This window comes from Dryobates pubescens, chromosome 21, assembly GCF_014839835.1.
Source record: "Dryobates pubescens isolate bDryPub1 chromosome 21, bDryPub1.pri, whole genome shotgun sequence".
NCBI classification, from domain to species: domain Eukaryota; kingdom Metazoa; phylum Chordata; class Aves; order Piciformes; family Picidae; genus Dryobates; species Dryobates pubescens.
This window is the reverse complement of record NC_071632.1, coordinates 20093030-20107562: the sequence shown is the minus strand read 5'-3', so window position 1 is coordinate 20107562 and position 14533 is coordinate 20093030. Positions and strand designations below refer to the sequence as shown.

At 51.9% G+C, this 14533-nt stretch overlaps 1 protein-coding gene across 1 annotated transcript in view; it reads left to right on the top strand.

Annotated features, from left to right (window-relative positions):
• ALS2CL (ALS2 C-terminal like) overlaps nt 1–14199 on the top strand; it is a 31581-nt gene extending 17382 nt beyond the window's left edge. Inside the window, exons 14-25 of the mRNA XM_009898156.2 lie at nt 369–446; nt 3131–3258; nt 4680–4853; nt 6066–6159; nt 6739–6896; nt 9397–9465; nt 10448–10621; nt 11069–11111; nt 11436–11497; nt 12066–12215; nt 13381–13477; nt 13911–14199. Of these exons, the coding sequence (XP_009896458.2) occupies nt 369–446; nt 3131–3258; nt 4680–4853; nt 6066–6159; nt 6739–6896; nt 9397–9465; nt 10448–10621; nt 11069–11111; nt 11436–11497; nt 12066–12215; nt 13381–13477; nt 13911–13982 (1299 nt within the window). The 3' untranslated portion in view covers nt 13983–14199. The remainder of the gene's footprint in view (nt 1–368; nt 447–3130; nt 3259–4679; nt 4854–6065; nt 6160–6738; nt 6897–9396; nt 9466–10447; nt 10622–11068; nt 11112–11435; nt 11498–12065; nt 12216–13380; nt 13478–13910) is intronic.
• The last annotated feature ends 334 nt before the right edge of the window (nt 14200–14533 follow it).

Genomic DNA, 14533 nt, shown 5'->3' with positions numbered 1-14533 from the left:
AGGGGAATGGGTGGAAAGCAAAGCCCCTCAGGGGTCCCTGGGGTCTTCATGAGTGAGGGACAGTGGGACCTGAGTGCACTTGCAGCAAGTTTGTAGGTGACACTAAGCTGAGTGGAGTCAGTGCAGTAGGGATGGGATCCACCCAGAGGGACCTGGAGCAGTGGGACCATGTGTACCTCCTGAGGTTCAACAAGGCCAAGTGCAACGTCCTGCACGTGGGGTGGGGCAATCCTTGGTATCAATCCAGGCTGGGGATGAAGGAATGGAGAGCAGCCCTGCAGAGGAGGGCTCTGGGGGGGTGCTGGTTGATGTGGAACTCAAATACTTCAAGGGAGTGACCTTGTTGTGCTTCTGCTTTTAACATGAAGGGTTCTGGGATCCTGCTGTTGGAGGATGACTCTGTCTATGAAGGGAACTTCACGGAGGATCTAACCTTTGTTGGAAAGGTGAGGACCTCTTCCTTCATCTCAGCCTTTCTAGGCACTCATCTGCTTTCCAGAGGGGCTGCTGGACTCAGCTTCAAGGTTCACCCCCACTTCACTTCCCCTAGTCTGCTGGAAAAGATATTCTTTTCCTTGGGTTTGTTTGGTTTGGGGCTTTCCTTTTTTGCACTGTTAGTCTCATTCACAGATGGAAGACTGCAGCTGAGGGAGACCTCAAGTAGCTGAGGGCTGTGTGTGTGTGGTTGTGGTTTGGACTGCTTTGTTTGCACCGAGGGTTTGGGGGTTTTGTGTTGTTGCTGGTGGGACAGTCTTGGTGGTGCTCCCCCAGGGGCAGTTGGGATAATTCTTTTGTTGTTTGGCTTTTTTGTCTTCTTCTCAGAACAAATATTTTCTCTGGAGTGGTTGGGAAGGCAGGAAGTGATGTACAAAGCAAAGGGGGTTGCAGTAGCAGCCCTGTGCTAACATAACCAAGAGGTTAATGTAGCTGAAGGAGTTTTGGGAGCTTGGTTTTGCAAGCTGGGCACTGCACTGACAAGTTCAGTGCTTTGTGGTTATTCAACAGCAGTTGCTGGTCAGAGTGTGCACCGAGTGCCCCAGTGCAGGGGGAACAAGTCCTGCAGCTTGTTACAGACAGCTCTGGAGAGGCTGACAGGAAGAATGTGGTCAGAAGGAGTGGTTGTCACAACTGACACTTGGCAATGATGGCAGATGAGCCTTGCCATGGGGGCAGGAGCTTGGCAGAGGGCTGGGCATGAGGCAGCCCAGGGGCCAGCCAGGCCCACAGCATCCTGCCTTGGAGCAGCAATGCTGTGGCCAGCAGGAGCAGGGAAGGACTTTGCCTCTGTAGTCTGCACTGGTGAGGCCACACACCCTGAAGCCTGGGCTCCTCACTCCGAGGATGGTGAAGGGCTGGAACGTGTCTGGAGAAGGGCAATGAAGCTGGTGAAGGGTCTAGAGCTGGTGAGGAGCAGCTGAGGGAACTGGGGGTGGTTCAGCCTGGAGAAAAGGAGGTTGAGGGGAGATATTCTGGTGCTCTCCAGCTCCCTGAAAGGAGGTTGGAGCCAGGTGGAGGTTGGTCTCTTCTCCCTAGTATCAGATGATAGAATGAGAGGAAATGGTCTCAAGTTGCACCAGGGGAGGTTTAGGTTGGGTACTAGGAAGAATTTCTGTACTGAAGGAGTGGTCAGGGATTGGCACAGGCTGCCCAGGGAGGTGCTGGAGTCCCCATCCCTGGAGGTGTTAAAGAAAACCTCTGGCCATAGCACTTTGGGACATGGTTTAATGGCCATGGTGGTGTTAGCTTGACTGTTGGATCTCATGATCTTAGAAATCTTTTGGTTGGAAAAGACCTCTAGGATTCCATTATCTTCATCAACCAGAAGAGTTGCAGAGACTGATTACAGTGCTCAGACAAAGAGTAGGTTTATTCTTCTACTATCTATTCTTCATCTAAAGAGGGAGTCCCTCCTGCTTCGAGGTGTGGTGCTGAGGGCCATGGTGTGTAGTGGTGACCTGACAGTGCTGGGTTAATGGTTGGGCTTGATCTTTTCCACCCAAAATGACTCTCTGATTCTATTAGCATGGCTCCTGCCATAGAATCATAGAATCAACAAGGTTGGAAAAGACCTCAGAGATCATCAAGTCACCCAACACCTCATGACTACGAGCCCATGGCACCAAGTGCCACATCCAGTGCCCTCTTGAACACCTCCTACTTGCAGCCAGACCCTGTTAGGTTATTGTTTGGCTTTGGATGTGATTTTAATTACAACTTCTGAGTCAAGCTGCTGCATGCTTCTGAATTTGTCTTGGAGACTTACTAACGTTGTTCTTGGGAGCAAAGAGCATCTTGAAAGCATTGATGGTGAGGATCATGCGGTGGCCCTCACCTGTGAGGCCAAGCTTGCTTGTGGTTTGAACAAGGAGATGGAAGAAAAAAGAGCAAAACAACAACAACCAAAAAAACCCAGAGGAGAAAGGGAAGCTTCATGTGGGCACTGGAGGGTGGAAGTAATGAGTCAATTTAAGCCTGAAAATTGGATGGCTTCAAGGGATTGTTTGTTTCATAGAATCAATCAGGTTGGAAAAGACCTCAGAGATCATCAAGTCCAACCTGTCACCCAGCACCTCCTGACTGAATAAACCATGGCTCCAAGTGCCACATCCAATCCCCTCTTGAACCCCTCCAGGGATGGTGACTCCACCACCTCCCTGGGCAGCACATTCCAATGGCTAACAACTCTCTCTGGGAAGAACTTTCTCCTCACCTCCAGCCTAAACCTCCCCTGGCACAGCTTGAGACTGTGTCCTCTTGTTCTGGTGCTGCTTGCCTGGCAGAAGAGACCAACCCCCTCCTGTCTACAACCTCCCTTCAGGTCGTTGCAGAGAGCAAGAAGGTCTCCCCTGAGCCTCCTTTTCTCCAGGCTAAAGCACAGAGCAAATGTTTTCCTCTTGGGGTGGGTTGTGGTGGTTCTTTCCCCTCCTCAACAGCAAGGCCATGTCTTCTGCAGAGACTTGCCACCTTACTGAGTGCTTGATGAAAATGGGCACCTCCGTGCTGGAAGGTGTCCTCAGCTGCTGTGGCAGCAGCTGGCTCTGCTGCAAAGAGAACTGGAGCTCTGAGTCCAGCTTGTTTCCTGTCCCTAATGAGCTCTTGGCAGAATAACCCTTTGTTTTCTCCACTGCAGGGAAAGCTGTCCTTTGCCAATGGCTTCATTCTGGAGGGCACCTTCACTAACAAATCAGGCCAAGGTCTTCAGACCCACGGCATCCTGAACACGTCCCACGAGCAGCTGGACGACAGCATAACCAAAGCGTGAGCAACAGCTTCCTGGGCCAGGGCTTGGGTTGTGGCTCTGCCTAGATGAATACAGCTCAAAAGACAAAGGGTTCAAGGCAGCTTTTGCCTGGAAGGCTTGATCTTAAGTGCTGGGTCACTGTGGTCACAATAACCCCTTGAATGCTCCAGGGTGGGGGAAGAGCGGCTGGAAGCGGCCCGGTGGGAAAGGACCTGGGGTGTGCTGGTTGACAGCAGCTGAAGATGAGCCAGGGGGTGTCTAGGAGACCACAAAGGCCACCAGCAGCCTGGTTTGGATCAGTAATAGTGTGGCCAGTGGGACCAGAGCAGAGATCATCCCCCTGGGCTGGGCATTGCTGGGTTGCACCTTGAATTTCAGGGTCAGTTTTGGGCCCCTCACTCCAAGGACTCCAAGGTGCTGGAGTGGGTCCAGAGAAGGGCAACAAAGCTGGTGAAGGCTCTAGAGAGCAAGCTTTCTGAGAGGTGCCTGAGGGTGCTTAGGGTCATGGTTTTGTGGTGGCTTGGCACTCCTTTGAGGGAGCTGGAGAGAGCCAGAAGGTCTCACTTCAGCCTCCTTACCTCCAGGCTCAACAGCCCCAGGTCCCTCAGCCACTCCTCAGAAGACTTCTCCTCACCAGCTTCTTGGCACTACTTGGGACACATTGCTCATCCTCTGAGGGGGGAGTTCCTCTTCCAAAACTCAGTTCATTTTGCTCCTTTTTCCTCTGCAAATCCTTTCCAGTCCATCAGAATCTGCCTGGTGCAGAAGCTTCCTGTGATTTCCAGGCAGAAATAGAATCATAGAATCAATAAGGTTGGAAAAGACCTCAGAGATCATCCAGCCCAACCTATCACCCAACACCATCTCATCAACTAAACCATGGCACCAAGACCCTCATCCAGACTCTTCCTAAACACCTTCAGGGATGGGGACTCCACCACCTCCCTGGGCAGCACATCCCAATGGCCAATCTCTCTTGCTGGGAAGAACTTTCTCCTCACCTCCAGCCTAAACTTCCCCTGGCACAGCTTGAGACTGTGTCCTTTTGTTCTGGTGCTGGGTGCCTGGGAGAAGAGACCTCAGTAATAACTACTGGTGGTAGCTGCTCAGCTGTCCCAGACTTCTCTGTAGGCTTTCAGTTGAAAAACAATTAGTCTCTGTTCAGAAACATCCCTAAGTAGAAATCCTGTCTTCAATTCACCAGCAAAGATGCAGGTGATTCATGGTCCACACCCCAGGGATCCTCCTTCAGCCAAAGTACCTCACTGTCAGGACAACAGACCTGAGCTGCCTTTGGTGCAGTGACCCTTAGGTGCTGCTGGTCCCACAGTTCTTGTGCTCATATCAGGCTGTGGAGAACCTTCCACGTCCCAAAGTGAAGCCTTGAAACAGCTGAGGAGGGCTGGGGAAAAGCTTAATGGCTTGTTGTGGTTTGCAGTCAGCTGGGCCTTGAGGAGTTCCCAGTGGAGAAGAGATGGAAAGGAATTTATGACCAGTTCCTGGAGTTCATCCACTCTGGCTGCAAAGAAGAAATGGAAGAGTCCTTCACAGGGTTCCACGTTCAAACCAGCAAGGAGCTGAGGAAGTCTCAGGAGTACCTCTTCTGCCAGAGGTATGAGCGTTGCACTGCAGCTGGGGAGCCCCCTTGGGTAGAGAGGGTAGTGCTCTGCATTAGGGTCTGCCATGTGCTGTGAGCCCAAGCACTGTCCACTTCTTCCTGCTCACAGAACCACTGAGGCTGGAAAAGACCTCTGAGCTCATCAAGTCCAACTGCTAGCCCAACACTGCCCACTCCACCGCTGAGCTGTTTCCCTCAGCACCACACCGACATGGCTTTGGAACCCCTCCAGGGACATCACTGCTGCCCTGGGCAGCCTCTGCCAGGGCTTGACAACACTTTGGGGAAGAAATTGTTCCTCCTGTCCAACCTAAGCCTCCCATGGTGCAACCTGAGGCCATTTCCTCTTGTGCTGTTGTCCTGTCCTGAAGAGACCAACCCCCACCCAGCTCCAACCTCCTTTCAGGGAGTTGTAGGGAGCCAAACTCATCTTCCTGTAAGAAAACATCCACAACAGATCAGACAGCTATGGGCAGCATGCAGCTCAGGCTGCCTGCAGTGGGAGCTGAAGGCAGGGGTAAGCCTGAGGAGCAATTCCATGGGGAAGGGTAGAGAAAAACTAATTTGTCCTAATAGCCTTGGTGCCCCCATGGGGTCTACCTGCAATAGCTCTTCATCCCAGCACTTCATTGGGTGGCTTTCATCCTCTTCTTTCATTTCAGCACTGGTTAGGCCACACCTTGAGTCCTGTGTCCAGTTCTGGGCCCCTCAGGTTAGGAAAGATGTTGAGATGCTGGAAGGTGTCCAGAGAAGGGCAACAAAGCTGGGGAGGGGTCTGCAGCACAGCCCTGGGAGGAGAGGCTGAGGGAGCTGGGGTTGCTTAGCCTGCAGAAGAGGAGGCTCAGGGGAGACCTTCTTGCTCTCTCCAGCTCCCTGAAGGGAGGTTGTAGCCAGGTGGGGGTTGGTCTCTTCTCCCAGGCACCCAGCACCAGAACAAGAGGACACAGTCTCAAGCTGTGCCAGGGGAGGTTTAGGCTGGAAGTGAGGAAGAAATTCTTCCCAGCAAGAGAGATTGGCCATTGGGATGTGCTGCCCAGGGAGGTGGTGGAGTCCCCATCCCTGGAGGTGTTTAGGAAGAGTCTGGATGAGGCTCTTGGTGCCATGGTTTAGTTGATGAGATGGTGTTGGGTGATAGGTTGGGCTGGATGATCTCAAAGGTCTTTTCCAACCTGGTTTATTCTGTTCTGTTCTATTCTATCTTTCCAGGGGGACTGAGGAAGTGTCCTGGAAGATAGAAGATATTCTAGAGGAGCTTGTCTTGCACCAGGAGCTGGAGTCCCTCCAGAGCTATTTAGAGAAGGTAAAGTTTCCAGCTGTGACAATTCACATCATCCTTCACACCCACCAGCATCTTTCTGATGCTTCCTGCTAACAACTATGATGGAAACAGTGACTCTGAGACTCTTCTCTAAGCTGTGTGAATACCTCTGCCTGGGGAGAGGAGGGCTAACCCTCATGGTTTTTAGACACTCACTTTATGTGAATCAATCAGGGCCAGGAAGTGATGATAGAGCTTCAGTCCTGGCCCTCAAACCATCCCAAGGAATAAACCAGTGGCTGGAAATGATTCATGAACTTCCATGGGCTCTTGGTGGTTGTTTTTTGCACTCAACCTACCTTTCCCTGGAGCAGCCTTTGCTGTCTCCCTTGACTAGCCCAGCAAATCTCCTCAGAAGAGCATTTCTACTAAGCACACTTGTGTCTGGTGATAGGAGGGGAAGAGGCTTATGGCAGCAAAACCAGACCCAAGTTACAGCTGGTTGCCTCTAGACCTGTTCTCCTTTGCTGACAAGAGGAGGCTGGGTGGCCTTCCACAGTTGTTGTTCCCTGCCAGTGGCAAGGGCTGGCTTGTGAAATCCAATTTTCCTCTGTTATGCAGGCACTGAAGTCCTCCCTACACCCACTGGGAAAGCTGCTGAAGGCCTTGACCATAGCTTTCCAGGCAACATATTCTGGGATTGGGGCCAACAGACACTTGCTGACCATGGCACAAGAGGAAGTCAAGTACTATGCAAAGAAAATATGGGAGTTCTACCAGTAAGTGAAGAGTGCTGAGTGCTGGCATGGGTGTGAGCATGGAGGGCTTGGGGAGCAGCCCACTGGCAGCTGCTTTGCACAGAGTGTTGCCTGGGAGAGCTGCTTCAGGATGGTGCCAAACAAAGGGTTACTTGCAATGGCTCTTTAGAAGAGCAGATGGAGAGGGGATCTTCCAGGGGAGGAGAGGCTGAGGGAGCTGGGGTTGCTTAGCCTGGAGAAGAGCAGGCTCAGGGAAGACCTCATTGCTGTCTACAACTCCCTGAAGGGAGGTTGTAGCCAGGTGGGGGTTGGTCTCTTCTCCCAGGCAAGCAGCACCAGAACAAGAGGACACAGTCTCAAGCTGTGCCAGGGGAGGTTTAGGCTGGAGGTGAGGAAGAAGTTCTTCCCAGTGATTGGCCCTTGGGATGTGCTGCCCAGGGAGGTGGTGGAGTCCCCATCCCTGGAGGTGTTTAGGAAGAGCCTGGCTGAGGCCCTTGGTGCCATGGTTGAGTTGATCAGATGGTGTTGGATGATAGGTTGGACTGGATGATCTCAAAGGTCTTTTCCAACCTGGTCTGGTCTGGTCTGGTCTGGTCTGGTCTGGTCTGGTCTGGTCTGGTCTATTCTATTCTATTCTATTCTATTCTATTCTATTCTATTCTATTCTATTCTATTCTATTCTATTCTATTCTATTCTCAATGCTGATCAATATCTCAAGGGTGGGGGCAAGAGGATGGGGCCAGTCTCTTGTCAGTGGTGTCCAGGGACAGGGAAAGGTGGCAGTAGGCACACACTGGAACCCAGAAGGTTCCATCTGAATGTGAAAAGAAACTCCTTTGGTGTGAGGGTGCTGGAGCCCTGGCCCAGGCTGCCCAGAGAGGTTGTGGAGTCTCCTCCTCTGGAGAGATTCCAAACCCTCCCTGGGCATTGTGATCCTGGGCAAGCTGCTGTGGGTGTGACCCTGCTTCAGCAGGGGGCTTGGACTAGGTGGGTCCCCTCCAAGCCCCATCATAGAGTCAACCAGGTTGTAAGAGACCTCCAAGACCATCCAGTCCAACCATCATTCAGTGTGATCCTGTAACCTGAGGTCCTAGGGACCCAGCTAACCCTTGCTATGCTCCTTGCTCACTTTTAACCCAAGGGCTTTAACATGGCTAAATCTCACTGGGTTGTGGCTGCTCAATGAGCTGTTGCTCAGAAGAAGACTTCACTTAGAGAAGCAGAGATATAAGGAAGCATCCTCACAAGGTATCAAGGACAGTGAGGCCTATCAGAGCCCCCAGCAGTGGTGTTTGATATCAGTGTTTGGGTGGAAAGCAGATTTAAGCCTAACATGCCTCAACAGGAGTTAAGAACATGCAGCACCATCTCATGTGGAGGCTCAGCTGATGTGGGTGGTGGCTCTACAAGGAGGATGTGCAGTTGTGTGGTTGTGCCCATGGCTAATTAAGGGCTGGATCAAAGGTGTGATTAGGGTCCTGGTGCTCTTCTAATATCTTTAAGGAGAAGATAGGAGAAATGCCACAGCAGGCAGTGGTGGGGAGCTCTGCCTCTGGCTGAACCCAGGGTGGTGATGCTTTAAAAAGAAGAGGTTGGCTGAAAGCTCTGCTGTCCTCAGCATGGCATTGTGTGCTTGAGGAAGGCTGCCAGCTCTGTGATGAGTTGGCTGTCCTGCAGCAGCCTGAGAACAGCAGCTCAGCTGATAGGAACAAGTCAGATTTGACTCATCTGAGCTGTGCTCATGAAGAGTGCAACAGGGCTAGCACAGCACTGCCTCATGCAAAGGTGCTGCTGAGTTCAGTGCATACCTTGGAAGTCTACACAGAATCATCAAAGGGTTTGGTTTTGGAAGAGACCTTAAAGATCATCTAGTTCCAGCCACCTACCATGGGTGGGAACACCTCCAGCTAGCCCAGGTTGCTCCAAGTCCCATCCAACCTGGCCTGAAATGCTTCCAGGGAGGGGGCATCCACATCTGCTCTGGTCAACCTGTTGCAGTGCCTTGTGTCCCAGGACCTTCCAGATGCAGTGTGGGGAGGGATGCAGTGGGGGCTCTGTGTGCCATGAGAAGTTCCCTAGGCTGATGTGAAAAAGGAAAGCCTCTTCCCAACCCTCATATTGAGATTATGAAGATTTGGCTTGGAAACAGCAAGACAAACCCAAGCAAGAACATCCTCTGATCTTCCCTGATAGATGAGAGAGTAGGTTGGTAATGACAGGTCCTGCAACTTCATGCCCCTTGAGTGGGAATACAAGGAGATGGCTACTCAGTGTGCACCACAGGATCTCCAGGGTGAACACCCTACACTTTGGAAGCTATTTTTGAAGCACTCACTCCTGATGGCTTCTGCTGGCAGTGGAGGAAGCCCTGAGTGCATCCTGAATACCAACACAACACTGCAAGGAGGACAGAGAGCTTTACCAATACTCCACTTGATGCTGGGACAGCTGAGCTCCTCATGTGGGAATGACAAATTGCATGAGGGAGGGAACTAACCCTTCATCCTGCTCCTCTTCTAGGGGTTTGCTCCACCTGGCACTGGAACAGAAAGGCCAACAGCCTGCCCCATGTGTGGATGAAGGTTCAAGGTATGTGTCACCACTGGTTGTTTAGTGTGAAGCTGCCCAGAGGCCTGGAGGGTCTTCCAAAACACACCCAGTGCTGAGCTGATTGGATTTGTCCCCCTGAGACAGGCTGAGTGCTTTCAAAGCAAAGCTTTCAGGAGCTCTGCTTGAAGGATCAGAGCAACTTCTTCTAATCAGGATCTGTAGCAGGTCTGAGTGGTGAGCTGGAGCTGTGGGTGGTACACAGACTTAAAAGGCAGGCTTGGAAATAGAGTCATAGAATGGTTTGGGTTGGAAGGGACCTTAAAGGTCATCTACTTCCAATCCCCCTGCCAAGGGCAGGGACACCTTCCACTAGACCAGGTTGCTTAAGGCCTCCTCCAACCTGGCCTTGAATACCTCCAGGAAGGAGGCATCCCCCACCTCCCTGGGCAAGCTGTGCCAGTCTCTCACCACCCTCACTGGAAAGAATTTCTTCCTAGGGAAGACATGGAATATCTTGTGGGAAATACCATGAGGGAAACGTGGTAGAGGAGATAGAAGAGAAGATGTTGCTAGAATATGAAGGCAGGAATGATTGTGGGAGGCACAGGCTTAGGGTTTGGAGGGAGGAAGGAACATTGCCCTGCTGTCCCCATTTGGTCTGGATTTCTCCTTGCTGTTATCTCCAAACACCTCTACCTGGGCTGGATGAAGCCAGGAGGTTGGTGAGATGGTGAGAGCTAGAAAGGGGCTTTAATCTGGATTGATTTAGCCTTTGCCCTCTGCTGCAACAGCTCAGAAAGAACAGCTGGAGACAGTGCTCCAGGCTTCTCCCAGAGATGTGATGGCTAACACATTACACTGTCCTACAGCGTAAGATTCACTTTGATGGACTCAGAGGTGGAGGGGAGAACAAGAAGAGCACTTTGCAGTCTCAGAAGCTGCCCCTGCCATTGAGGGCTGCATGGCTCATGGTAACATCAAGGCTGTAGGTCTCACTCTGCATCGCTTTTCTGTGCCACAGTGACCAGAAGGCATGCAGTGTGGTCCTGCCACTGATCCTGCCCTGCTTCTACCCCGAGCTTTCCATGCTCTACATGCTCTATCATGAAAGGGAAGATGACCTCTACTGCCAAGGCATTGTGGACCTTAGCTTGTTTCCTGACATCAAGCTGCTGGAGTTTCTGGATGTGCAGAAGTAAGTGCCAGGCTGCAAGCCCATCAGAGCCACTGGGAAGGCAACAGCCAGGGCATGTTCTGATGGAAAGGACACACAGCCTCTTCCTGGGCCCATCACTGGCTGTGGAAAATCTTCTTTTCTAGCTCTTCAGACAAATGGTTTGCTCCAGCCCAGGACCAATGTGGCTTAGTAAAGGGCTTTAGTCCACCCAGTGGTACCCACTGGAACAATGTAGGCACATGGTCTCAGGACAGGGGAAAGGGTTTGGATGCAGATGTTGTTTTCATCCATCCCTGCAGATGGATCCATCTTTGGAACTGATGTGTGCAACAAGAGGAACAAACTCAGCCTCATGCACCCACAGGACTTCAGCATCACAAGGAGACAAAAATCAGAGCTGACTTAGAGTGGAGTTCAGATGTGGGCAGCTGCCTTCTAAATCTTCTCTTTGTAATCTCCTTTCAGACACCTCTGGCCTCTGAAGGATCTCACCCTGACAACCAACCAGGTAAGAAGTGATGCCAAGAGCTATCTTGGGGGTGGTTAGTGAGATGGGCTTGGAGCTTCATCTTGCTGCTGGCTTGAGACCTTCTTGCACTCTCCAACTCCCTGAAGGGAGGTGTTCAAGAGGGGATTGGATGTGGCACTTGAAGCCATGGTTTAGTAGTCAGGAGGTGTTGGGTGACAGCTTGGACTTGCTGATCTTTGAGGTCTTTTCCAGCCTTATTGATGCTATGATTCTGGGTAGCAAGCACACTGATTTCTGGGGAGCCCCATGCTGGCTCTTGGGGAGTTCCTCCTCTGGAAGGCCAACTCTTCTTCTCCTTTCCAGAGGCGGTCCCTCATCAAAGACAAGTGCTTCCTGTCTGCCACTGAGTGCCTGCAGAAGCTGATGTAAGCCACTGCCCAGAACCTCCAGCTGACCACCAGGAGTGTGCTGGGGTTTGGGGTTGGTTTGCTTGGTTGGTTTTGATGTTGCTGGGCTTATTTTATCTCTGGTGGTTGTTGTTCTGGGTTTTGGGGTTGGGTTTGGTTTGTTTGGGTTGGGATTGGTTTTGGGGTTTGGAGCAAAACTAGAAGTGGGGAGATTCAAACAGGATGTTAGGAAGAAGTTGTTCCCCAGGAGGGTGGTGAGAGCCTGGCACAGGTTGCCCAGGGAGGTGGTGGAAGCCAGGCTGGATGTGGCTGTGAGCAACCTGCTGTGGTGTGAGGTGTCCCTGCCCATGGCAGGGGGTTGGAACTGGCCTTGAGGTCCCTTCCAACCCAGACAATGCTATGATTCTGTGACTCTTTGGTGCAGCCATTTGAGGTGGTGGGTGGATGGATGGATGGATGGATGGATGGATGGATGGATGGATGGAAGTGTTTTTGTAGCCTCCTCTGCTCATTTTCAGTTCTGCTGCTTTATGCCTTTGGCTGTGTGGTGGAAGCACCTTTGATGTGACTCTTGTCCTCCTGGCAGCACCACAGTGGACCCTAGGGAAAAGCTGTTGATCCTTCAGAAGACCTACGAGGAGATAGAGAGCACAGTGTCCCGGGTGGTGGAGAAGGACTACAAGCTGCCCATGGATGACCTGCTCTCTCTGCTGATCTATGTTGTATCTCGAGCAAAGTAAGTGGAAGCTGGCCAACTGGGAGTCAACAACCTTGACTGACTTCCTGGATATGCCTGGCCTCCAAAGAGAAAGGGTGAAATGTTGCCATTTGGGGCCATGAAGTTCATGGTTTGGGGTCTTTTCCCTGCAATCCTGGTGGATGATTCATAGAATCAATAAGGTTGGAAGAGACCTCAGAGATCATCAAGTCCAAGCTGTCACCCAGCACCTCCTGACTAACTAAACCATGGCTCCAAGTGCCACATCCAATCCCCTCTTGAACACTTCCAGGGATGGGGACTCCACCACCTCCCTGGGCAGCACATCCCCAGGGCCAATCTCTCTTGCTGGGAAGAACTTTCTCCTCACCTCCAGCCTAAACCTCCCCTGGCACAGCTTGAGACTGTGTCCTCTTGTTCTGGTGCTGGGTGCCTGGGAGAAGAGACCAACCCCCACCTGGCTGCAACCTCCCTTCAGGGAGCTGTAGACAGCAATGAGGTCTCCCCTGAGCCTCCTCTTCTCCAGGCAAGGTTTGTTTGGTAAGCAGCTGCCTAGACTGTAGGTGAGAGAGAAGGGGAGATAGACTGAAAAAGGGAGGAGCTGACATTGTCTTCTAATTGAGCATCTTTGTTGAGGTTCAGCCATCCTGGATACCTCAAAGACAGCCTCCAGAAGGCTGAGGTGATGCACAAGGGATCATCTTGTGAGCATCTCTGTGAGGAGGAAAGGAGAGGAGAGACCTTGGGGCTGTTTAGCCTGGAGAGGGGATCTCAGTGCTCAGCAAGGCTCTTGTCAGTGGTGCCCAGTGACAGGGAAAGGGGGAAATAGGCACAAACTGCAACCCAGGAGGTTCCACCTGAACAGGAGGAGAAACCTCTTTGGTGTGAGGCTGCTGGAGCCCTGTCCCAGGCTGCCCAGAGAGGTTGTGGAGTCTCCTTGTGTGGAGAGATTCCAAAGCCACCTGGGCACTGTGATCTTGGGCACTGTGCTGTGGGTGCCCTGCTTTAGCAGTGTGGGTTGGGCTCTCCTTCCAGCCCCAGCACCATACTGGGATTGTGTGCATCAAGCTTGAGCTTGCAGAGCCATGCCTCCCCTCCATAACCTGATGTCAAACACACAGACATCAGTGCCCAGAGATTTCTGTAGTCATGACTTCTTGTCTGTTTCTTTCTTTCCCCCTAGAATCCAACACCTGGGAGCTGAAATCCACCTGATCAGAGACTTGATGGACCCCACCAACCAAGGAGGACTCTATGACTTTCTGTTAACAGCACTGGAGGTAAGGAAATGTTTTCAGCAGTGGCACTTGCAAGCTGCCTTGAGTTTCCTGCTTTGGCAGGGTGGCTGGGCTGGGTGATGAGCTCCAGAAATGCCTTCCAACCCCCACACCCCATTCTGTGATTCCTTGGGTGATCCAGACACTGATGTGTCCTGCTCTCATTTGATTGGAGGGCTCTTTGTGTGCCTAGCACAGGTTGGTTTTCTTCTAGCCTGGGGAATCTGCTTCTGTTTAATTCCTAAGCATAGAATGCAGTGGGTTGGAAGGGACCCTCTAAGGTCATCTTGTCCATCTCCCTTGCACTCCTGTGTAGATTTACTCTCTTGGCCCATGCTGGGGGGCAGCACAGCTTCACTTGGTGTGCTAGAGGCCAGAGTTTGGCTTCAAAGCCCCCAACCTCCTCCTTTAATGGGCTGCTCTCTTCCTTTGGCAGTCATGCTACAAACACATCCAGAAGATGAGGCTGAACCAGAGAGACAACTGCCCTGTGGCTCACAGCTCCTGAGCCTGAGGACCCCAAGGGAATCTCCTCCCTCCTGCACTCTCTTGACCCAACACTGGTGGATGAAGAAGCAGTTGTGTCACTGCTCTTCTGGCTGCTGTTGAAAAGGGAAGGAGAGGCCTTCCTCAGAGGAAGGCTTCTTGCTGGCTTTTCTCTTTAGAGTAGCTCATAAAACACAGAGCTGGATGCTGTGGGCTGCAAGTCTGCCCCCAGCAGCCCCAGCTTGTGTGGCTGGGAGCCTCCTTGTAGAAAGTGGCCAAGGTTTCTCTTGCCTTGTAGTTTTGTTTCACTTTCCTGCACGTAGAAGCCTGCCCTGGAAGCTCCTTTAGCCATTGTTTCAGATGATGGTGAACTGACAGAAGGGAAAAGAGTTTATTCTGTGGGAAGCAGTCAAAGGAAACCACCAGCACTATGCTGCTGGGAGACACTTTCTGGTTGGCAGAAACGTGGTGTGGACAGGAGCCAGAACTGTGCTCCTCAAGCTCTGCCTGGAGTGATGTGGATTCTCCTGTACCCCTAAGAGGAAGGTTTGTCCAGCCCTCTGCCCAACTCAG